General features: G+C 34.5%; 3 protein-coding genes across 11 annotated transcripts; 2 read left to right on the top strand and 1 right to left on the bottom strand.

Moving 5' to 3' along the window:
- Positions 1–15884: 15884 nt before the first annotated feature.
- LOC112280503 (large ribosomal subunit protein cL38) lies at positions 15885–16505 on the bottom strand. Its single transcript, XM_024516057.3, has one exon. It carries the CDS (start codon positions 16458–16460, stop codon positions 16155–16157), a length of 306 nt encoding a protein of 101 aa, XP_024371825.1. The 5' UTR covers positions 16461–16505; the 3' UTR covers positions 15885–16154.
- A 222-nt stretch (positions 16506–16727) lies between these two features.
- Positions 16728–19297, top strand: LOC112280502 (uncharacterized). Its single transcript, XM_024516055.3, has 4 exons — positions 16728–17181; positions 17850–18014; positions 18418–18642; positions 18841–19297. Exons 1-4 carry the CDS (start codon positions 16870–16872, stop codon positions 19243–19245), a joined length of 1107 nt encoding a protein of 368 aa, XP_024371823.1. The 5' UTR covers positions 16728–16869; the 3' UTR covers positions 19246–19297.
- A 1696-nt stretch (positions 19298–20993) lies between these two features.
- On the top strand, positions 20994–24026 carry LOC112279259 (floricaula/leafy-like protein FL1). 9 transcript variants are annotated; one of them, XM_073532406.2, is made up of 6 exons: positions 20994–21536; positions 21723–22005; positions 22131–22236; positions 22516–22915; positions 23067–23359; positions 23651–24026. In XM_073532406.2, exons 4-6 carry the CDS (start codon positions 22528–22530, stop codon positions 23972–23974), a joined length of 1005 nt encoding a protein of 334 aa, XP_073388507.1. In that variant the 5' UTR covers positions 20994–21536; positions 21723–22005; positions 22131–22236; positions 22516–22527; the 3' UTR covers positions 23975–24026. The 9 variants fall into 9 exon arrangements, with proteins under 9 accessions (XP_073388507.1, XP_073388509.1, XP_073388512.1 ...); XM_073532408.2 differs by having other exon boundaries at positions 22513–22915; XM_073532411.2 differs by lacking the exon at positions 22131–22236 and having other exon boundaries at positions 21723–21777.
- The last annotated feature ends 1589 nt before the right edge of the window (positions 24027–25615 follow it).

Genomic DNA, 25615 nt, shown 5'->3' with positions numbered 1-25615 from the left:
AGGAAGTGTTTCGTGAGTTACATCTCCAGAAGACAACGGACGACCATCTATGACTTCTACGTGTACAGGTTTAGTTTTTTGTATTTATGATATTCTATGACATCTAGCAAATTCTTCATCTAAGAAACAAGCTGAGGCTCCTGAATCTATCAAGGCAGAGGCTTTGTAATTATTAGGTCCTAAACGCACATCTATTATAAAACAAGGAGATGGTTCTGAGGAGAGGATAGGACCTTCATTAGAAGTTGTACAAGATTCCAGCCGCACGGTCCCTATTGTAGCTGGACGTACTCGTTTTCTGACATACTATCTTCTTTGATAGCCGTACTCCTCATTTTGTAGTTACGTCGCTTCTTTGGACAATGTTGAGCAGTGTGCTTAGGTTCTCCACAATATAAGCACAATCCTTCTTGTCGACGACGAGACTTTTCTTGCTTAGTAAGAGGTTTGAAACGTACCGCATCAATTTGCATATCCTCTACTTCTGAAGGTATGTGTTGAGGAGACGTCGGTGTTGCCATTGAATTGTAGTAACGTTGAGGCCTACTTGTACGACTCTCGGATCGAAATTCAAAAAGTCGATTGTCGCACTTCACAGCAAAGTCAATTGCTTGACTCAATGTTTGAGGATCAGGTAAATTAAGCATCAATTTCTTTACCTCATATTGTAATCCGTAGAGAAATTGACTCACAAGTGCGGCATCATCCCACTTGATATCAGTTGCAAGTTGTCGAAATTGCGAAGCATATAATGTTACTGATCGATTGCCTTGTCGCAAAATACGGATCTTGTTGGTTGCAACACGAATTGCATCATGTTCTCCAAACATGGATCGAAACTCCGCCAAAAAAGCCTCCAGATTATCCAATATTGGATCTCGTCGTTCAAGAAAAGATGAAAACCATGACAATGCTGAACCTGAAAGAAGTGTACCAATGAATCTTACTTGTGACCCTGGAGTTGGATAGCTCTGGGGTTGAAGTTCAATCACTAATTGGACTTGATTGATGAATCCTCGAAACTTGGATCTGGTACCATCAAACTTCTCGGACAAGGCCACTCTCGGTTCTCTAATACTCGAAGGGTGTTCCATTCTGGGAGAAGGGACATGGTTTGGTGCAGATGTTGAAGCAGCCCCAATCATCTCTATATCTTCACTTCCTACCATTCTTGTTGCTCCTTGTGGTGGTAAATTGAGTTGATGCATCGCAAGCATTAACTCCCTCAATTGTTCTTGCATCTGTGCCATTGCACTCTTCATTTCAACAAGCTCTGCCATAGTAGCACTTAGAAAAGAGAAGATATCTAATGACGCTCAAAACAAATAGAAGAGAGGAATTGATAACAAAGAAAATACTAAGAACAATATCAGTTTAAAAGAGGGTAATCCGCAACTTCTAATGCGCTTATGTCTTATCAAGAAAAAGGGGTAATCCACTCTTAATCAAGAAAAGACAAAGCTCTCATATTGTAAGTGTACTCTTGTCAATCTGTCAAGGATAAGAACTCGATGAAAGCTAAAGAGTAAGTGAGACTTTTCCCAAAGAAATAGGACAAAATAAAAATATGTATATTAAGAAAGAAATTAGAATGGCTATTGCCAAAATACAAGAAAACTAGAGACCCTTGAAACTAGACTAGAAGCAAGAAAGGAGTTGACAAGAGTGAAGAGGGCTTCACTCTTGCCTCTATATATACTATCTAACTAGAAGCCACATGGCGATGTTCTATAAGACCTCCAATATATGTTGACTTTCTAGGCCACATGCCTTTGCTTACAAGGCAAGTTTTCTATGGATGGACCACGTAGTTAGCTTGTTCTTTAAGCTTCCAACATGTGTGGCACATGGCTAACTTGTTGACCAAGTTTCTAGCCTAAAAGTCAACTATAGACTCCTATAAAGTCAAAGCAGCGTCTATGAAGCTTCTAAGAAGCTTTTCTAGAAGATATTACACAATTAACCTTCTTTTATCTACTTTTACATACTTTTATCTATTCATATAGGTAATTATATGTATGTCCGTGACACATGGCCAACTTGTTGACCACGTTTCTAATCCAAAAAGTCAATTAAAGACACCTATGAAGTCAAAGCAGCATCTAGAAAATTTCTAGGAAGCTTCTATATTAAATATTATAGAATTAACTTACTTTTACCTACTTTTACTTACTTCTACCTATTTCTATATGTAATTATTAGCTTACATGATTATGGCTGTGACATTACCCCCCCTTCTAGGGACGAGTTCCACGAGTAGCGGTCATCATATGTTGAGGAAATCTATGATGCGATGAATTGTATTCGCCACATACTCTGATCTCTATTCTCTTCGAAGATGATTGATAGGGCCTCTCAACCATCGGTAGTGTCCTATACCAGGGCGGGAAGACCACCCAGTTATTTGATCATTGTTGAGGCCTTCGTAACTTCCTTCGAATAGAATATTTGGAACACCATCAGGAGTTGTTCCTACCTCTAGCAAAATCACCAAACATCGGGAGTCCCTTCCCAAATCGTGATACCAAACGCGTTGTATCTCACCATCTATTCGAGGAAGAACATGTCGTTCTTGAAGATCTTCATCTCGATTGCGTCGTCTTGAAGGTTGTGACAATCGTAATGTCTCGTCCGATAGGTCAGCAAATGAAGGCTCTTGAGTTAAATCCGTTGGTTGTTGGTTCTCCATCTCCTGAGCGCCATTACTACAACGAAGCTATGAAGAAGAATTGAAAGTAGAATGTTATCTTGCCTAGATGTTGTTTCTTTTATAAAGAAGGTTTTCATCTTCATTTTGATGGATGTCGTCGATGAAAAGCCTCCACCGCCTTTGTTGCATTTGCAAGATTCTTCATTGGCTCCCATGTGCGTTCACTAATATCATATCCACGCCAATGGATAAGATATTCTATTTTATTTCGACGTCACCTTGAATCTAAGACTTATTCTACTTCAAACTCTTCATTATTGTCCACTTCTATAGGAGGAGGTGGAGCTTGTCGTCTTCTTAGTATGTCCACTGTCTTGTATGGTTCAAGAAGAGACACGTGGAATACTGGATAGATTTTCATTGTCTTCGGTAGATGTAAACGATATGCAACTGGATTGATTTGTGCAGAAATAGAAAATGGTCCCAGCCTTCGATAGTCCAACTTGTCGCAAGGACGAGTGGTCTAGATATTACGACGAAGTAGCCATACCTTATCACCCACGTTGAGTTGTGGTTGCTCCTTACGATATACATCTGCGTTTATCTTTTGTCGTTCTTGAGCTTCCTTCAATTGCGCCTTCATTATTGCATGTTACTCTGACAATCGATTTGCCATATCTTCTGCTGCAGGATTATCAACTTTTGAAAAATCAAAAGCATCAAGTCGTGGATGATAGCCATAATTGGCAAAGAAAGGTGTTTGTTGCGTGGAAAAATGTACCATATTATTATAAGCAAACTCTGCCAATGGCAGAAGGGTTGTCCAATCATCTTGTTGGTAGTTGATGGTACACCTTAAATACTGCTCCAAGACTTGGTTTACGCGCTCTGTTTGTCCATCAGTTTGAAGATGGAAAGCCGAAGATAGCTTTATGTTCACTTTTAAAATCTTGAAAAGGGTCCTCCAAAATCTCGACACAAATTGAGTTCCCCTATCCGATATGATATCTTTAGGTAATCCATGATAGCGATAGATATTATCAATGAAAAGCTTAGCTGTTTCTTCACCTGTGATAGATTTTGTACATGGCACAAAATGTGCCATCTTGGTGAAACGATCTACTATCACAAATATAGAATCATAAGATCTTGAGCTTGGAAGATCTGTGATGAAATCCATAGAAACAAAAGACCATGGTTGTTCTGGTATAGGTAATGGCTGAAGAAGTCCGTAAGGTCGATGACGAGGAGTTTTTGATCTTGAACAAATATTACATGATTGTACAAAGTCTTTGACTGACTTCCACATTTAAGGCCACCAAAAATCTCTTGATATGAGTTCCAAAGTCTTATTATATCTAAAGTGTCCTACTGCTGGAAAGTCATGACGTGCTTGAAGAACACGCAAACGTGCTTTTCCTTCTGGAACATATAGGTGTCCTTCAAAATATAATAGATTATTCTTGAACTCGAACTTAGAAGAATCATGAGACTTGGAAGAATTATTCTCAATATCATGAACAAGAGGGTCTAAGGACATACTGGACTGGATTTGCTTGAGAAAAGTTGAATCAACAGTCAATGTTGATTTCATTGCTCGGAGATGAAATTGCTCCGGTTTCAAGAGGACCGTTCTTTGTTGCTCAAAAGCTGCATCTCCTTCTTTTGGTACAAAATAAGAATGTCTAGACAATGCATCGGACAAACCTTGTTGTTTTCCTGGTCGATAAGTGATAATGAACTCGAATCTTGACAAAGACATACTCCAACGAGCTTGATGACGATTCAACACGCGTATTGATATGAAATACTCGAGGTTCTTGTGATCTGTATACACAGTGACTGGACTAAAAGCGCCTTGTAGATAATGATGCCATTCTTGAAAAGAATCCACGATTGCAAGCAGTTCTTTATCGTGGATCTCATAATTGATCTCGACTGCTGAGAATTTTCTTGAATGAAAAGCTATTCGATGAAGTTTGTTATTTGTTCCCATTTGTGACAAAACTGCACCCAAGGCAAAATCCGATGCGTCTGTTTCCATAAAAAATGCCTTGGAAAAGTCAACACGATATAAGACTAGTGCAGATACAAACAATGTCTTCAAGGCTTCAAATGCTGCTTCCACTTCTTGATTCCATTGGAATTTGTCTTTATTGGTCAAGCGTGTAAGTGGAGCTGCAACTCGTGAAAAGTCTTTGATGAAGATCCGATAGTAATTGGCAAATCCCAGAAAACATTGGACATCTCTTACTGTCCTTGGAATCTTCCAATCCATGATTGTCTGGACTTTCTTAGAATCCATCATGAGACCATCATTTGAAATGATATATCCTAAAAAGTCAACTTGAGTAGTGTGAAATACACACTTTTTCATCTTGGCGTACAATCCTACATCTCTAACTTTTTGTAATACTTGACGAACATGTATTTCATGCTCTTCGACGTTGTTAGAATAGATCAGGATATTGTCTAGGTAGCAGACGACAAAATTGTCTAAGAATTCATAAAATACATCATTCATGAGATGTTGAAAAGCAGCTGGTGCATTCATGAGTCCAAAAGGCATGACATTATATTCAAAATGTCCGTACTTGGTTCGAAACGTAGTCTTCCATTCATCTCCTTCCTTGATTCGTACTAGATTATATGCTCCTCTTAGATCTATTTTGTATAAATCTTAACTTGATTCAACTGGTCAAAGAGTCCTGATATCAAAGGTAATGGATACTTGTTCTTGATTGTGAACTTGTTGAGTCGTCGATAGTCAACATATATTCGCAAAGATCCATCTTTTTTCTTTACGAATAGAATTGGAGCTCCTGCTGGAGATTTTGAATGGCGTATGAAATTCTTCGCTAAATTCTCGTCAATATATGTCTTGAGTTCAGCCAACTCATCTTGCGATAAACTGTAAATTGGTCCAAATGGTGGCTGAGTTCCTTCCTTGAGGTCGATTGAACAATCATATGGGTGATGCTCAGGAAGAATATCTGCATTTTTTTTCTCAAAAACGTCTTGATAATCCTGATATTGACTTGGAATGCCACTTGAAGTCTTTACGCTTTGAGAAATAGGTGCAGCGTAAATAGCAAAAGTTGATCCTTCTTTTGCTACGTATATAAATGCTTTTGCACCTATAAGTACGGGTTTTACTATACTAGATTTATAACTTTTTACTTGGTTGGTAGAACTATTAATAATGCTTTGGAAAAAGTCAAGTTTACGAGAATTCCAATCCATTCAAGGGTTATATTTTTTTAGCCAGGATAAACCTAAAATAACTGGATTGGATAGGGATTTAATTATGTTAAAAGCTATATAGCTAACATGACCGTTTATTGTTACTTTTATAGGGCGAGTTTCATGAGTGACATCTCCAGAAGACAAAAGACGGCCATCAATGACTTCTACATGTACGGGTTTAGTTTTCTGTACAAAAGGTATTTTATGACTTTTAACAAATTGTTCATCTAAAAAACATGCTGAGGCTCCCGAATCTAATAAAGCAAAGGCTTTGTAATTCTTAGGTCCTAAATATAATTCTATTATAAATTAAGAAGAGGGTTCTGAGGAGAGGATAGGACCTTCATTAGGAATTGTACAAGGTTCCAACTGCACGGTCCCTATTGTAGCTGGACGAATCCATTTTTCGACATTTTGTCTTCTTTGACCGCCGTATCCCTCATTTTATAGTTACGTTGTTTCTTTGGACAATGTTGAGCGGTGTGCTTAGGTTCTCCGCAGTATAAACATAATCCTTCTTGACGACGACAAATCTTTTCTTGCTCAGTTAGGGGTTTAAAACATACCACGTCAATTTGCATGTCTTCTACTTCCGAATGTACGTTTGGCGAAGATGCTGATGTTGCCATTGAGTAATAACGTTGTGGTTCCTGTGTACGACTTTCAAATCAAAATTCAAAAAGTCGATTGTCACATTTTACCACAAAATCGATTGCTTGACTCAAAGTTTGAGGATCAGGTAAGTTGAGCATCAATTTCTTTACTTTGTATTGCAATCCATAAAGAAATTAACTGATGAGTGTAGCATCATCCCACTTGATGTCAATTGCCAGTTGTCGAAATTGTGAAGCATATATTGTTACTGAGCAGTTTCCTTGTCGCAGAATTCAGATCTTGTTTGTTGCGACACGAGTTGCATCGTGTTTACCATACATAGATCGAAACTCCGCCAAAAAAGCTTCCAAATTGTCCAATATTAGATTTCGTTGTTCAAAGAAAAGACGAAAACCACGATAATGCAGAACCAGAAAGTAGAGTGCCAATAAACCTGACTTGTGACCCTGGAGTTAGATAGCTTTGCAGTTGAAGTTCAATTACCAATTGTACTTGATTGATGAACCCTCGAAACTTTGATCTTGTACCATCAAATTTCTCGGGTAAAGCAATTTTTGGTTCTCTAGTGCTTACAGGGTGTTGTACAATCGGAGAAGGAATGTGATTTGGTGCAGATGTTGAAGCAGCTCTGATCATCTCTATATCTCCACTTTCTGCTATTCTTGTTCTTTCCTGTGTTGGTGAATTGAGTTGATACATCGCAAGCATTAACTCCCTCAATTGTTTTTGTATTTGTGCCATTGCACTCTTCATTTCAACAAGCTCTGCCATAATGATACTAAGAAGAAAAATTTGTCAGATATTGCTCAAGACAAAAGAAAAAGAAAAGACTTGATAACAAAGAAGATACTAAGAACAATATCAGTTTAGAAGTGGGTAATCCGCAAACTTCTAATACGCTTATGTCTTGTCAAGAGAAAGGGGTAATCCACTCTTACTCAAGAAAAACAAAGCTCTGATATTGTAAGTGCACTCTTGTCAATCTGTCAAGGACAAGAACTCGATGAAAAAATAATTCAGACAAGTGAGCCTTCACTCAAAGAGAAGTAACAAAATATATATAAACAAGTATATATATTAAAAGAGGAACTGGAATGGCTATTGCCAAAAGACAAGAAAACTAGAGATCCTTGAAACTAGACTAGAAGCAAGAAAAGAGTTGACAAGAGTGAAGAAGCCTTCACTCTTGTCTCTATATATACTATCTAACTAAGAGCTACGTGGCGACATTCTATAGGACCTCCAATATGTGTTGACTTTATAGGGCACATGCCTTGACTTACAAGGCAAGTTTTTCTACGTGTGGGCCACATAGTTAGCTTGATCTTTAAGCTAACAACATGTGTGGCACATGGCCAACTTGTTGACCACGTTTCTAATCCAAAAAGTCAATTAAAGACACCTATGAAGTCAAAGCAACGTCTAGGAAGTTTTTAGGAAGCTTCTATATTAAATATTATAGAATTAATTTACTTTTACCTACTTTTACTTACTTCTACCTATTTCTATATGTAATTATTAGCTTACATGATTATGGCCGTGACATTAAATATAGATTAAAATTAGTATAAATATAAGAATAAGAGTCTTCAATATTTTGTATCTTTTTAAAAAAATGGTACATATTTATTTTTTAAAAATATTTAAATAAAAATAATTAATTAAATACTTCATTAGTAAGAATAATAATATTAGACATATACTATAGCAAGTAATTATTTTTTATTTTATATAACAATATGCCTCTTAGAATACAGGTGTAATCCTTTATAATATACTTAAGATGTTTCACCTTATAGGAACAAATAATAAAAAGATAATTCTTTTACAATCTTATACTAGCATCGTTTTTGATGATGTAATTTATCAACATTAGATAGCAATACAATTATTTTATAAATGAATAAAGAACTTGTCATATATTGCATCCAAAATTATGTTCTATTTTTTAATAATCATTTTTTTAGAATTGATGCTCAACTTTTTAAGCTGTTGAGGTTTCAATGAGAGAATTTTTAAAGCTTTTAAAGTGGTGGAGCTTTTAAAATGATATCATCATATTTTGAAGTGAAATCTGTAGAAGGTCTGTGTGGATTATGTGTCAAAATATTGAAATATCAATTTGAAGATTGCAATTCAAGAACTATTTATTTTGGATTTTAGAACAATTCTTTTAAGAATTTAATTTCTAGGGTTTGTAGTAAATATCAAACTTCTACTTGATAATTGAAGATTCTTATGAGTAGAAGAAGCACATGTATAATTATTGTAGAGATTTTTTAAAAATTATAAAATTACACAATATATTTTAGAAATTTGAGCCACTAAAATTCTAAAAAAGAAAATTATTTAGATTTGAACATAATACTTATATAGATTAAAGTTTTATCAATAAAAAGCTTTTTTATGAAAGTAAATTTTAAAATTCCTTAATAGAAGTTTAGGTATGTGAACTTTGACAATATTAATATTCTAAATTTTAACCTTTTGGTTATATGTTTTTAAAAAATATTAGTATATACAATAGGGGCATAAGATTTGGATATAAGTATATATATATATATATATATATACAAACAAGAATTAAGTAGATTTATGTACAAAGCACATGTAGATTGTTATATTTAAGTTAAAAAGAAAAATAGTCATACCATCTAACAATTATATAAACACATTTTTGTTTATATTAACATTAAAAAAAGTAATTTTAAAGTCTAATTTTTGTACTTTAAGATTGTATCAAGTAGCTTAAGCAAGTAGTAGTCCAATTAAACCTAATTTTAAGATTAGAGAAAAAAATTGTGTAACCAAGGCTAACTACTTGTATAAAGCTTTTGAAAAATAAATAGGTTTTAAATTTATTAGTAAAATAATTAGTATTATATTTGACTTTAAAAATCTACATAGACATTATAGATTTACATTCTTCTAGAAGTGTAGTTACTTGCCAAGTTTGATTTTGAAATAAAGATTAGTTTTCAAAATCAATAGTATTTTACTATTGTTTGGCATGGTTACTAGTCAAAGTTTGTTGAAGATTTGTAAATTTATTGGTTGTATTAACAATCAAAGCTTATTTCTTAATTTTATAATTTTATTTGAAATGTTATTTTTTCTTCTATAGATGCAATTAGCATTTTACAAGGATTAATTAATTATTAGAATATGTGCTTGGGTGGTGAATAAAATTTCAGAATTTTAAGAAAAATCATCTAGATTATAATTGATAAATAATTTAGAAAACTCATTATATAATTTAATTGGATTATTTTTTTAATATTATCTTTATTTAAAAATCTAATAATATCAAAAGTAATGTTTAATAGATGAATTGAATTATTGGATGAAGCTTCACCTTAAATAAAGGTAGGTGAGTAATCACTTATATGTGATTTTCTATTAGTATGTGTAAGATTATATTGATTATGGTTTAATTGTAATTAATGATGTCAAATATTATATTTATTTATATTTGGTATAGATGGTCAATTATTTACTAAGGATATTGAAATTGGAGTAAGAAATGATAGATTAAAAGTGATATATGTCTTGTTTTTGAAACCATCATACCATTGGACTTTAGTATGTGGGACTAGATATAATTTTTTATCAAACATAGCATCACGTGAAATGATGATTATTCCAATATCTTTATTCATCAATCAATAAGCATATTGTTTCTTATTATAATCAAAAATAATACGTGGTATGGTATGATTATCAAGTTTCTTGTGATGATCTATGTGTATTAAGTCAAAGGCCATGCTTCTAAAATTTCTTAAATAAGATATATTAAAAATTCTTTTTCTTCACATTTTATAAAAAGTATAAAACTTAATTGCTTTGATTAGAGATCTATTTTATAAATAATTCTTGGTGAGAAGGGTCTCTCTTCAAAATTATTTTAAAAAGCCACTGTATAATGAAAAAAATAACAACAAAGTTCATTTTTTTGTCTTTTACTTACACTATTTTGTTGATGTAAGTCTTAAATTTTATATTTATGTTTAATATGCTATTCTTGAAGGAATAAAAAAAAATCCTCTTAAATTTATATTTTTCACCATTTTTACACCATAGAATGTATAATTTTTAAAGATTTTATTTTTTTCAAATAGTTTATAAATAAATAATTTAAAAATATATATATTTTTAAGTAAATAAACCATCATATATTAGAATTTTTTATCAATAAATGTTAAGAAATATATAATCTAAATTAAGAAAGTTGATTAATTGGTCTATACAAATTATAATGAATTAGTTCCAACAACTTTGTAGCACAAAAAGTTGTATTATTGGAAAATATAATTCTTTGTTGTTTACCATTAAGATAAGGTTGACAAAGTAGAATTGTACTAAAATCATAATTATTGAGACCAATAGACATTGATTTTAGTTAATAAAATTATTTATATATATATAACCAAAGCAATGATAGCATAAATAAGGTTCATTATAGATAATAGTTGAAAAAGAAAATATGAAAAAACTAGATTTTTTTGGTGCTTCTAATTCTGTACAAATCTTTTTTCAATGAATAAGTGGTGAGTATTTAACAACAATATTTTTTAATATGCATTTTTAATGTGCATTTAATATACAACACTAATATAAAGCTCTCCACCACCTTGGTCAATTCTTGTTATTAAGAATAAAATTTTAGTAAAGCCAAGCATGCTTAATATATTAGGTATTTCTTTTACCTAGTTATTACATAGTTCTATTGCAACATCTCCTTGACTTTTAATTACATGTATGGTAATTTCAGCTAAAAAAAACTATAGAATCATTTGGCTATTTTTAATTATTTACACAAGCTAATTTTTCATAAGAAAATATATTAGGTGGCACAAATATCTATGTATCAATGGCCAGTAATTATAGATGATTTATTGATTAAGTTAATTAAAATAATAAAATAAAACTAAAGATTTTGTGGACTATTTTGATTTTAAATTAAATTAAATTAAAATTTATAGAAATTTTTATTATTTGTCTTATTTGATTCAAAAAATTAATAATCTTTAATATAATGGTCTATATTCTAGAAATTAAATCAAAAAATTACTTTTGAATTGTATCTTATATTATTTGCTACTTTGTTCTTAATAGAAATATTCTTGTAATTTCGATTTTTTTCCCCACATTTATTAAAATTAGAGTTGTATCTATTGGTATATTAGGTTGATTTTGAATCCATTGTACTATTTGAAAAATTTATAGCATTGATAAATATTTCTTCTTGTATTAAATAAAAAATCAGTAATTAAAGAGATAAATTAGGCTGTTAGTGTAGAGAACTTACGAACACATGATATTAAGATGATGTGTTTTTTTATCAAAGCATGCACAACATCTGTATTTAAAAGTTGATTTCTAACCATTGCTAATTATTGAATTAATAATCCTAATTTATGATATGACTTTTTATAGTATCATTAGTTTTTATTTTTAATAAATGTAATTGAATCTTAAGATGCATTCTTATAACATCTTTGGATTCAAAAATTTGGGCCTATTCATCTCATCTTGGCTTTGCTAATTTTTTGCTTCTCTCACTGGATGCTAAATTAAGCTCCAAACTATTATTAATTATTATAAGAGCTATTCTATTACATTCTTTCTAATGAGCTATACTTTTTTTCTTTTTTTAAAGAAAGGACTCTTAATGTTTGTGCATTAATATAAATTAATATAAGTGGTTGTGATTTGGACTCATTACAATAAATTAAATATCTATATATATATATATATATATATATATAGATATGTGTGTGTGTATGTATTTTATCTATTAAGATGTCTTTAAATTTCTAGTTAAATATTTTTTTATATCTATTTGAACAATTATTTTTGTACATGGTAAAAGAACATAATGTCTACCAATAGTCTAATATTTATTACATTTCAAAAATTAAAATCATGTATTAACAACTATCACTACTGTGATCTATTTTAAAAATTATTTATCAATATTTTATTTTGGTTTATTTAAATGTATATATGTATTTATAGAAATTTATAATTGAATGCTTTATTTGTTTTTCGAATTAACCTGAAAAGATAAATAAGTTGAGATTAACTTAATAACATGCTCTCATCTTATTATCTTTTTGTATCTATAATGCTATAAAAATATTTAAAATTTTGCTTCAATTATAGTTAACTTATTAAAAATAAGCTATTTCAAAATTCACAATAATCTTTAGTTCACATATTCAATTTCATATCAAATAATAATTATAATTTCATAATATATTTCTTACATAAGTTTATTTATTAAATATTTTCTAAAAACCGATTGAATTATTTTTAATCAATTTATTTTTTAAATATTTTTTAACTATATATATCTATATATATATATATATATATATATATATTTATACATATATGTGTATATTTTTGTTTATATATTATTTTTGTTGGTTCCCTTAATGATGTTTAAATAGAAAATCACTTTTTATTCACAATATATTCATTTATAAAAAAAATGATATATATATATATATATATATATATATATACATTAAAAATTATTACGATTTTAAGATTAAATTATTTAATATTTTCTAAAAAGAATTATTCTTATTTTGAATTTTTTATTATATTTCTATTGAAACTATTATGATATATGTATGTACATATATATAATTGTTGATGTAATTGGAATTTGAAAAACAAACAGTGTTTATTGTAGTAATTGTATCATTATTTATAGATAATTAAATATTGTCCAATATGTAAATATGCTATTAATTTTAAATACTACATTTTAGCCATCATGTGTGATTTGTTATCATTGTTAAGTCTTTTGCATTGGGAAAATTCAAACATTGCAATCAGAATATGTGTTTTAAAAAAAAATCATAAATATTCAATGTTTATTACAGAAATTGATGCACTCTGTACTTACTAATTTAAGTGACTTATAGACTGGAATCCATAATGGTAGAAGATAGTTAAAGATTAAATTAATTTGGTGAATAAATTCATGAAATATTATTATACACAATTGAAACTAAGTTTAATGTCCACAAACAATAAGTTGACTCGAATATCAGTTTAAGTAAATTTTTTAACATTATATGAATTAAATTCTTTTTGCATCATTCTTTTTTATAAGATATTAAAATTTTATTCCTCCAGTAATTGTGAATTTCAAAAACTCAAAACTTTACTAAATCACTTCACAGAAATAAAATGAAAAGCATTAATATGAACTATGTGTCAAGATATTGAAATTCAATGAAGTTCTGGATCAATATCAATACCTCTGTTTAGAAAATAAATAAATTACAATCACCTTGAGTCTCAGACTGAATCATTTAAAACTACATCCACTATTCACACAAAGGATGAAATTCACAAGGTATTTAGGAACAAAGTTCATTTTTTTGTTTAAAAAAAATGTGCATATGTTTTCAAACTGTTAAACCACAACATTTCAGTCCAAATATCATGACAAACTAGTATATACAGGGATATCCAACTGCATAAAGACAAACAGTAAAACATTCACTAAATCTGTGAAAGTAATCACTGCTTCTCATCTGAACCCTTTCTTTAGGGTGTTGCTAATGTCATCAAGTTTTTGCTACTTCCACCACAACTCTCTACCACCAGTAGTTTCTTTTTATTCCATACAAAAAATTGATAAAATTTTAAATATCTTCTTTTTTTTCAAACTATATAGAAATTATATTTAACTTTGGTAAAAAAATGATTTACAAGATAATGAAAATAAAGTTGTGGTGGCAATAACAAAAACTGTAATGACATATAGTGGATAGCAAATTGTAGTGGAAAAAGAAAAAACTGTGGTGGCATTAGCAATACCTTTCTATATTCCATTTATACAAAAAAATTGTTGTCTTGTGAGCTTAACTTAGAAATGAAAGCCTTCAATGTCCCTCAGGTCTTCTAGAACACCCCATTGAAGAAAAACGGAGCAAGAATAACATTGTCGGTGACGAACAGGAGGACTGCAGTAAGAGATTCTTCTAGGTCATAGCCAACATGGCATGAAGGTTCACAACCATCACAACAGTGAAACTAACTCGCACAATCCACGACCAACATTTGCTTCATCGGAGCAAACAGAGGCGATGATGCATGGCAGTTGCTGATGTGGATAACAAGTTCACTTCCATAGCTCGGCAACTTCAAGTCCTTGGTTTCCAGTGAGTAGTTACTATCACAGTCCTGATCCCTCTAGGGTTTCTAATGTGAGAGAAAGCCGAAAATAGGTTGAAGGATAAGGATGAATCCCACCCCATTTGCTTGTGTTAAGACTTGCAGTTTGTTGCATACAGTAGAGTTGATATGGATAACTAGTTCAAATGATACTCTTCATTGAGACAAGACGACTGTTCTCACTCAGTGCAAGCAGCTGTCTAAAATCCCAGTGCTCGTTGAGCTTTTAGAATTACTTGTCATTGTAAGTGATGTTCTTAGAATCAACTATCGGAGGTGCTGCTCTCAAACCTCTAGTATTCCCAAATTCTTCAGGCTTATTTGAGCATGAGAATCAGCCTATTGCACAGCTCTGACATGGTAGAAAACGTGCAACTGCAGGACTGCGAAACATCAGCACAGAAACTCAGCCTAGAGGTAACACTTAACCTAATGTAGACACAGCACAACTGGAAGTCTATCCTTCGTCGCCAAGCAGATGTGCTTGGCACGTTGGAGACGAATGATTTAGGCCTATACACGTTAAACACCTCACAATGTCCATGACGAAACAATTCCGAATGGTGCATGAAAAATGCTTCGGTTAGAAAAGTTTCGAAGTGCAGAAAGATAACACAAAAAATTATAATCACGACAATTTTTGCACATCGGAATACAGTATTATCATCACGCTTGAAATTGCTTTCAGAAATGTCAGAAAAGAGAAAGCTTGTTAGAATTTTACATCCAGAGGGTGCAAGAAGCTTCAATTGAAGTGCATTCCGCTGTCGCATGACAAGGAGATGGTGGAAACCTATGCCTGGTTTCAAAACGCATAGCCACCTCGTATCATCCACAACGACAGCAGGTAGGGTTTCCTTCAACATCTGCCATTTCTCTTCCAACTAATTAACACATTCTCAATAGACATCGCCTGCTAGCTTTCTCGAGAGCAGGATGAGGTCGTAAGCAATAAAAGTTCCTCCAATGACACCCATCACGACAAGTCTTACATTCAGTGACCAATTATTGGCAACTAGTAGGGTAGTCTTTGCGTGCGCTATATCCTAGAGGTAATTCTCCAGAAAACCATAACCGGATTTCTTATAAGTAACCTTAAAAACTTCAATAGTCAGCAATGCAGAGAATATCAAGGCAGACTCTGAAACACAGGAATTGACAGTTGTGCAACACGAAAGAGGAATTGAGTCATTTTGCATTATACCAGTGTCGAAGCCCTACAAAATGGCAGTATCCTTTCCGCTCAGTGACCAACAACTCTCTGCGACTGTAGTGCAACATGACGACACAATGCATTACATCACGCAAAGTGGCTAAAACCCAACACGAGTACAAATATCAATTGCAACGCAAATTCTTCAATAAGGAATGCAGCTACAAGAAACGAGAATAATTCCTACAAACGTCTGAAACTACTGAACCTCACGCACTGAATTCATCGAATTCAAGCGGAGGCAGAGGCATCCGAGGCCACCTCTGCCTGGTCGAGGTCTGAGGTGTCGAAACCCCAGATGGGTGGTGGCTTCGGAAGCCTCTTGTACACGGTGGGTCCCTGCCTGTTCTTGTCATACGGGTTACTCTTCTTCGGCCTGGTCTTGTTGTGGCCAGCAGTCGACTTCTTCTGTGGGTGCGACGAGCATTCAATCCTCAGCAACGACGCGCCATTGTTGCTCACGGAGGACCTCGACGAGACAGCTGATGAGAGTGGTGTGATCGTGAGGGAGGCGAGCGAGGATGTCAGGGCCGCCATGTCTGCTCTCCTCTTCGAAACCGACAACAATCCTCTGCTTGCTCTCGTGGAACTGCTGCTCGTGAGGGGTTCCGCATCCACCAAAACTGCATTGGCGAGCCTAATCCTACACAGAAACCTCAAGGAACCCCAACTCGGTTCAATCTCCTATAACCACTCACTTTTTATCCACTTTGATAAAAGAGTCAGTGGATGAGAAAAGTTGATTTCCCCATCCGTTCTCCTTTTGCAAATTTCGCCGTAACACCGCGTCAATCCAGATGCACGAAACGCATATCGGAGCAGCGGTTTTCGATGAATGCAGGCATCAGGAAAAGGATTTTATACGTAGGCATCACCCATCACTGAGAAATTTTCGATCGGCTTGTGCCGTATCGAGCAGAGTAGATTGGTGGAAATCGTGTCAAAAATGTCCACCTTCATACTCACAACAGGGCTCGTTTCTCCAGTTTTTCCTGAATCTGTAAAATACCATGGCATCACCATGCGAGGAATATCGTGTGCACTTAGGCGTTGGCCCTTGAAATTACCCAGCTCAAGTTTTGGCAAGAAGTTTTCGGAAAATTTGGGGTTCGTTAGACGGGCTGGAACGGTTTATGGGAAGGAGTTACGAGTATGTTGGTGTCAGAAAGATTCTACGGATTTAGTGAGCGAGGAGAATGACTTCTCAGAGGGCGATTCATCGCAGGATGTGGAGAGTGAGGTTGGATCATCTTCTCAGGTGAGCGATTTGATGCATATTGTTGTATCCTGTGTCGGCCATCAAGATATCACTCCCTTCTCGTAACCCTTTCCGGTGATCGTTGTTAAGTGAAATTCAACACACATCACATCTGCTGGTTTTCTGTAATTTGAAGCAATGCAGGCTAGGTGTTGAAAATACACATGATTCAGTCTTTTACAATTCGTAAGAGTTAGGCATTATACACATCGAGAATCGAGGGCTGAAAAATGGACCAACTCGAATGAATCTCACTGGTTAGACTATAGTGCAAAAGAATTCTTCAATTGTGATTGTTTTTCAACATTAGTGGCTTAGGGTTTAAGGTGTCTTGACATGCTTTGATTCATGATAGAATGTGAATCTGCTACATGACGTTGCATTTAATCTCAAGTTGTCCTAACACTATGCAATATGGTCAATACATGAAGGTGAATCATACTGTTAAACTGTTCCATCTCATCTCCTATCCTTCCTCAAATGGCACTTTGACAAGGATTGTTTCGTTATACACTCTGCTCGTGAGCTTTGAAAAAAATTCATATGTGCTTTGGCACTTGGAAGGACTATTGAATGGATGCGAGGCAAAGAAAAGTTAGGGTACTGGTGAATGTATAATTCTCGTGTATTTACATTCTTTTTACAACTCTGCAGTGACAAGTATGTAGGTAGAAGGATTCTCGAGGCTGCCATCCTCAGTTCCATGGGGCGCTGGAGAAGTGGTCACCACCATGGTTATCTTTTGGGCCGTGTTTCACATACCTTTGGGACTCGGAGGCCTCGACATTGTTGCGAAGGTTCTGCCTCAGCAGTCGCTAGATCCGCAGACACAGGTGTGTATAGTAAAATTGTGTGACTTATCCCCTCGGATGAAATTTTATCTTCGTTCTTGGCGCACTCAAGCTGTATGGGAAACCAATGTTTTCGGAAATGATGAAAACACTTATTTTCATACAATCTGCTGTTTATCCCTTTGCTCTGGATGTATTTAACGTTGTGAATGATGGACTGGAGATCATTGAAAACCAAAACTGGTGAATGACTTGCATGGGTTTGTCGATTGAGCTTTTGGATCCAGGGAGCTTCAAGAGTCTGAGATTTTCTTTCTTCTGGAATAGTTCTAGAAGTCACTTGATCTGCTAGGATGTTAAATAGCATCTGCTATGGCTCTATATGCATGTGTAATCACTTTTTGATGGTTTGATTTAACAATAACGTCCTCATCTCTGTTTGCAGGCCGTGTCTTTAGTGTTTGTTCAGCTACTTGAACTGACGGGCACAGTTTGGTTGATAAATTCCACAATTCAGCCTTTTGGTCCCGTGCCCACTTCTCTCAACTTCCGTTTCAATGAAGTGTGGAGGGAAAAGGGCTGGTTACCCGCGTCCGCCACTGGCCTGCTGGTTCTTCTGGTTGCAGTGGCTGCAATGGCAAGCGTCACTCAAGGCGTTTCAACCACCGAGGTATCTTCCCAAGACTTATTCCTCCCTCAAAAAACATTTTTCTGGTCTCACTTGATACTTATGTCCTCATCGTTTCTACTGCCGTTTAGAGTCATGTGACTATCATCTACTTCATTTTAAAGTTATGGTCCTTCCAGTTGCCCAAATCAGTGGTGCTTTTCTCACATTCACTTCATGAAAACAAATTCGTGTTCGCAGGTAAGCAATGGGTCCTCTGCTCTAACAAGTCTGCTAAACAGCACACCGCTTGCACGCGTGGCAATTTACATGGCATATTGCGGCCTCACCCCAGTTTTAGAAGAGTATGTTTACAGGGGATTCCTACTCTCGTCTCTAGCGACTTACATGAGATGGCCACTAGCGATCTTACTTAGCGCCTTCTTGTTCTCTTTGAGCCATCTTTCCCCACAGGGATTTCTGCCCCTTTTTTGTGTTGGGTGTTGCTTGGGAACCGCATACACCTGGAATGGAAACTTGGCAACATCCTTTGTGATTCACAGTCTTTACAATGCAGTTGTGCTTACAAAAGCCTTGCTCTATTGGACCTTCCTTGCCTGGCCTCTGGATGTTGACACAGGATGTTTAGTGTGTGTGTGTGTTTGAGTCCTTGATAAATTCTATCATGAATTAGGCAAACTTTTGCATTGCAGCTCCGATCCACCAGCCTTGGCAATTCCAGCCTTACACTCCCTTCACCTCTCTGAACCCAGATTCTTGTGTCCATTACTTAGAATCTTTGACCCAGTTGTGTGTAACAATGACCAAGCACGACTCTTTTATGGTTTTCTGCGTTCCAGAGGTATTGGTGATGATCATTCTGTATTGAAGTTGCTTAAATCATCCACTGCTTACAGGCATGAGGCCACGCTTTCTTTACAAACCATTTCAAAAGCTTGGTAGCCATTTCTTTGCAGTTGCAATATATATCTCACTTTACTTGACAAGGAGTTTAATTTAATCTATTTCACTTTATTTTATGTTAACACTAATGGCATTATTGCACAATCTCCTTTCATTGTTGCATGTTTCATCATTTAATTCATTTTTGTTTGAAACACGCACTGTAAAAACACATATTCTTAATATGTTCTTTGTTTTTTTTCATGTCGGTATTAAATTAGCTTTAAAATTAATAAATAATAATAATTAGATAATTGTTGCAAACTTTCTTCAATGTCGTAATATTTCTCTTCTCTTTTAATTGACATATTAATTTTTATAGCTACATTCTTTATTATACATATTTTGTTTCATACTTATAAATTCAACACAATTAGAATAATAATAATAATAATAATATAAAAACATATATAATTATTAAATCTAATAAACTTTATATTATCATAATCTATTTAGTGTCATAAATAATTATAATTAATTTTTTTTATAATTTTGTCAAGATGGTTTGAAGATAACTTTTACATATATGTATATATATACACATTCATATAATTTAATATTCAGAATACAGATAAATAAATAAATTTCGTATTGTTAATTCTAAATCCATGATAATTAATAAAATTTAGAATAGTGTAAATTAAAAGATGACTAGTCATAATTCAAATAAATTAATTTTTTTTTTTTGACTTTTACCTCTTAAAAATTAGCATATTTTTTTATATAAGATCTTACAATTAAATGATACGTAAAAAAGTTTATAAGATTTTTAAAAGCTTATAGAACGTTGAATCTGTAGTGCTTTCATTAATACAAAAAGATCAAATTTTTCTAGACAATTTTTGTATGAATTCCAATAAAATATTACAGTTGAAATTAAGATTATTGAGTGTATTTTAGTGTTTCTTTTTACAAAAAAACACACTGACTATAGAGATTTCATAAAATCAATGTAATCTTCATGAACATTGTTGGACAGTTTCTTTTTTTAACTAGTTATAATAATTTAGACCAGATTTTTATGATCCAGCTAAAGTATTTTAAATTTACTAATGGTAGAAAGAAAAAATACAATTTATTGAAAGCATGTATAAATTAAATAGTTATAAATATAAAGTTTTTTTTTTTTTTTTTGTTCAAGACAATTTGTTTATAGTAAGAAATTTTAAAATACATATTTTAATTAAATTATTTATTTTTAAATTTAAATTAATCATAGTAATATTCTTAGAATGTAGATATTTAAGGTAAAAATCAAGTTTTTATCACAATACCAATTAATTAACATGCTCCACCCGATCAAGTGAGCGTGTGCGACCCCGACGACCAACTACCATTGATACCCGGGTGCATCAAAATAGAAGCCCGGCAAGTGAGTGAGTGCGACCACGATAACGGAATCATGTTGAGACCCGGAGACAATAATATGAAATAAACCCAAGACCTCGGCATCCGTTCCGAGGATTGGAGGCGAAGAAGCTGATTGATTCCCCTGCATTCCGCGCTGACTGCTCTGCCTCTGGGTCTCGGGATTTCTCTTCTCTCTCACGAGATTTCTCTTGTAATATGCAATCTTTTCCAAAGTATTCTTTGGCCCTCATTGCTCGGCTGCATTCCAGCTGCACTCTCACGTCGTCGTCTTGCTCGAATTCCGTTTTGGGTTCCTTCCGAACGGACTCGCAGCTGGGCTATCAATTCTGTCATCATGTGGGCAATCGTGAGCGTTGCAACTGCCGTGGCGCAGAACGGGGTCAGGCTTCAGGAAGTGATTCCTGTGCGATTGATGGTTAGGGTTAGGTTATGGTAGATGATTGTTTAGAATCAGTTGTTGCTTCAGCGACCAGGTGGCATGTTGCATTGGCTGTTGATGGACATTGGGTGATGTGGTGTAATTCGGCTTGTGGGTAGCGGAAGGAGGTGCGACCTGCTTTGGCATTGGGCTGGACTGTTTCCGTGGGGTTTGAATGGTGGACGACTGCCCTGTGCACAATATGGTAACAATCTGGGCTCCCGGTTCTTGTATCGGGTGGTGAGGTAGCAATTGAGCTGTCGCTATGTTGCTTAGGGCAGTACGGAGAGGGTTTACAGGATATCGTATCGGAGGTATACTGGAGTCGGCGCGATAGCCTGTTTGTTGTCGTCACGCACCTCCAGTAATTTTTATGGCAATTTTATTGTAGATATACTTTGAGTTGGACGATCGAAGGCGAAAGAGTCCTTTGAGATTGCGGAGAGGTTGGTGCTATTGGAAACAAGTTGTTTGCAACTATTGGTTACTCGGTGCTGGGTATCGTTTTCGCAATTATTATTATTATTATTATTATTCACAAAGTCAAGACGTAACCCTCTGTTTACTGCCGTTGGTCTGGGTTTTCGATTTTTTTTCTCTACAAGCGAAATTCTTTCGCCATGCCCCTTTTTTTAGGAGTATAGAGCTCTCGTGGGATTTGGAACGAAAATGCGGTGAGAAACTTTTACTTACTCGTCATTGACTTTGTAGATTTAAGGCAAAATGACAAATAATTTACAGAAGCAGGCATTTAAGAGCACATTGATCAGGGTACGGTTTGGGTTTGTATTCTTAACAGCGACACTATTATCATGACGAGACTAGAATAGATTTTCTCAAAATCTGAGAATACAACAGTAGCTACAGGTTCAGGCTGCTGATATTGGGCTGCTCTTTTCAACAAGGTGTATTTCTTTCTGTCTTACCAAGTCTTGACGAATACTTAAAAAAGTTTCTGAAGATACTTTAGCTATTCTTAGGAAGATGTAGTGCTGATCAAGTGGACAAATTTCGTGTCTACTGGAGCTTAATGATCTCGGAACATTCTTCTCTTCACATATGTTTAGCATTACAGGTAGTTTTGATATGGTGTGTTCTACTTGCATCGAGTCGTGCCTTTGGTAACACTAAAAGAGTATCTCATCAAGTGATTGCAACTGGTGGCATGATATTTGGTTTAGCAGGCCCATTTCGATATGGTCCAGGCTGAGCCGACAGCCCTGCTTTATAAGAGGCCTGATGGAACAGCGCTGGCCGGCAGAGAAAGCCGAAGGTTGAAGGAGCTATTCAAGGACTTTGGGGTTCAACCGTCAACTGTTACAGTCATGGGACAGATGGGTTTCACCTTGAGCACGCTGATCAACATGAAAGACGAAGAAGTTGATTTTGTAATCAAATCTATGATCGAGGAATATCACTTGGATCTCTTGATGGGTGAACAGTTTGGTATTAAGGCTGCTGTTAGGGCCAAACGAAGATTGGTTGTGGAGGAGCTGGAACAGCAGCGGATGGATATGGCTGCCCTAAGCAATGAAAAGAAACGTAGGCTAGAGGAGCCATCTGATGGTTTACTTTTGAAGGATGGTAAGTACGTTGTTTTCTGTGGTTTTTGTGGTCACTTTTATGTAAGTTAAGCTTGAAGGCAACTCCCAGATAATCATGTGACTTGCAAACCTTAAATTTGCTGTGGACTCGTATCATGTGGCTTAATCATTATACACCTTATGAAATCCAGGCAATGGTTCTTTGGAAGCTTTGGGACTACTGGGTCTGACTGATCCAGATAGTGACAGTGAGGGGAAAAAGGCTGCTAAAAGAAGACAAAGGAAAAGGCGGTCGAAGGAAGTCGGAGATGACGGAGAGGAAAGGCCTCGTGAACATCCTTTCATTGTCACAGAGCCTGGGGAACCTGCCAAAGGGAAGAAAAACGGTTTGGATTATCTGTTTGATTTATATGAACAATGCGGAAAGTTTCTGGAAGAGGTGCAGCACATTGCGAAAGAGAAAGGGGAAAAATGTCCAAGCAAGGTATGTACTATGGACAATTTTATCGAACTTAAACCCATCTGTTCATGTTTTAGCTTAACAAGATAAATGAAATGCTGGCTGCACTACACTTTAAGTTTCTTTCTTTTCTTTCGTTCTTTCTTTCTTTCTCTCTTTTTATTTTTATTTTTCTTTATTTCTTTATTTTTTTTCTCTTTTGTTATTCGAGTTGTGAGTAGCTTTTATTAATTGCAGTCGCATTTATGACTTCTTCATCTGTTGAAATATCTGGAAATCACGCTGCAATGAGCATACATGTGAGTTACAATGTAGGTCACCAACGAGGTTTTTCGTCACGCTAAACTCACTGGGGCTGGCTACATCAATAAGCCGAAAATGAGGGACTATGTGCACTGCTATGCATTGCACTGTTTGGACGTGGAGACATCAAATAATCTTAGGAAAGAGTTCAAAGAGCGGGGAGAAAATGTAGGTGCGTGGTGTCAGGCGTGCTACTTCCCTTTAGTTACATTAGCAAGGCAGAATGAGTGGGACATAGATGACCTTTTTAACCAGAATGATAAGCTTCGCATCTGGTATGTCCCCACAAAACTCCGGCAACTGTGCCACATTGAGAGGATGAAGCACGGCGAATGAGCCCTTGTACACTATTTTGTAGACTTATGTGAAGGTTAAGGTTCCATTAGTACTCCATTCTAAGTATGAATTGTATTGGTTTCACATGTTTATTCTTCTTGAAACTTAGGTAGTATTTTACCAATCTCCGCACTTGGTTTTGTATGCAGATGAAAGGCTTAATTTTGTTCAGGATTCTGTCAGATTTAAATGATTGCAAATTGCCACTGGAAAAATTTATTGCAACTATGAAGAGTACAGGAAAGCAGATTTTAATGTGTAGGTTGTGCTCTCCTGTACTCTTCATAGTTGCAATAAATTTTTCCAGTGGCAATTTGCAATCATTTAAATCTGACAGTTTCTTGACTGAAGTCTTCTTTTTAAGTATGTTACTGTACCCATGTTCTGTGAAGGTATTATTGCTGGTTGTTGAATTCACTGTTTGGCATAACCAAAATGAGACTTCAGTCAAGGTTTCAACCACTCCTGCAAAAGCGACTTCGAAGCTAGGTGGAAAAAGAATAGTGGCGCGAATGAGGTGTGCATTTTATAGGGAATAATAAAAGCAGCTGAGGTGCTGATAGCAGATGTAGGGCAGTTTTTGACACACACACACACACACACACACACATATATATATATATATATATATATATAATTCAATTTCTATTAGTTTTAAAAAAATTCAATTTCAATTAATTTTTAAAAAATGTATTACTCCCAACCCAGACGACCTTGATCTCAAAAATTCTGGTAGTTACAATCTTTAAAAATTTGTATGATTGCCTGAATGGGACACAGTAGTTGTGAAGCAATCAATCCTACATGAAATAAGTCTGTATTTTTCAAAAGAAAGTAAGATTATTTGAGAAAAACTACCACAGTGAAGATATTAGGGGTTAAATTAATGTAGCAGCCAAGTAATTATGGGCCAACAGTAAATTCATGTTTCTGTTTGTGGGATTGGCAAGGAGAGTCTAATTTTGGATCTTGAGAATCTCTATACTTAACCCATAAACAGAAACATGAAATTACCGGGGGCCCATGATTTCTTGGCTGCTATCACAACTCTATACTTTGTATTACTAATTTCAGTATTAGGAATACTTTCTAATCAGTCACTGAATTCGCAAAAAAAATTATTTAGGATTTAAAAATTAATATTCCCAGACAAAGTGCTTTTTACGTCTTTTCCAAATTCTGACATGATTAAATAGACTTGAGAATATAATTGAAAATGACAAACCTAAAGAGAAATTAATATTGAAAATTCCTCGGACAACTATCTCTGTGTAGTAGCCTTGTAAATTGTTATGAAGTTTAAGTTATCCAAGATTGAAACTATAATATTGGGCAATCCAAGAATTTTGTTAAAAAACCATTCTTAAGGCTTGCTAAGTAACAAATCATGTCCTTCACAATAATCTTACATTACTCAATGGATTCGTGTTTTTCTGCTAGGTTTTGGAAGATGCAAAAATGATATAACAAATTTCCTTTTCAGGATTCAATAGAACTGGCGCAAGGAAATGAACAGTTTTTACTATTAGTATCATCTTATAATTTATTCGATTGCAAAAACATTCTAAAACAGCTAAGGTCTACACTTTGAATGATAGCCCAAAGATAATCCGCTTCACATACAGACAAAGCTAGTATCCA

The sequence above is a fragment of the Physcomitrium patens genome, chromosome 3 (genome assembly GCF_059467195.1).
Source record: "Physcomitrium patens ecotype Gransden chromosome 3, ASM5946719v1, whole genome shotgun sequence".
In the NCBI taxonomy this organism is placed as follows: Eukaryota; Viridiplantae; Streptophyta; class Bryopsida; order Funariales; family Funariaceae; genus Physcomitrium; species Physcomitrium patens.
Note: the sequence above shows the minus strand (reverse complement) of the source record. Positions and strands in the feature narration are given on the sequence as shown.

Bases quoted from the DNA above. Each gene is read 5' to 3' on its own strand.
- LOC112280503 (XM_024516057.3), bottom strand. From the start codon at position 16,460: ATGGCGGCCCTGACATCCTCGCTCGCCTCCCTCACGATCACACCACTC.
- LOC112279259 (XM_024513506.3), top strand. From the start codon at position 21,507: ATGGTGGACGACTGCCCTGTGCACAATATG. The intron at 21,537-22,512 runs GTAACAATCTGG...TATTTGGTTTAG, and splicing joins ACTGCCCTGTGCACAATATG to CAGGCCCATTTCGATATGGT. The intron at 22,916-23,066 runs GTAAGTACGTTG...TATGAAATCCAG, and splicing joins TGGTTTACTTTTGAAGGATG to GCAATGGTTCTTTGGAAGCT.
- LOC112280502 (XM_024516055.3), top strand. From the start codon at position 16,870: ATGTCCACCTTCATACTCACAACAGGGCTCGTTTCTCCAGTTTTTCCT. The intron at 17,182-17,849 runs GTGAGCGATTTG...ACAAGTATGTAG, and splicing joins AGGTTGGATCATCTTCTCAG to GTAGAAGGATTCTCGAGGCT. The intron at 18,643-18,840 runs GTATCTTCCCAA...TCGTGTTCGCAG, and splicing joins AAGGCGTTTCAACCACCGAG to GTAAGCAATGGGTCCTCTGC.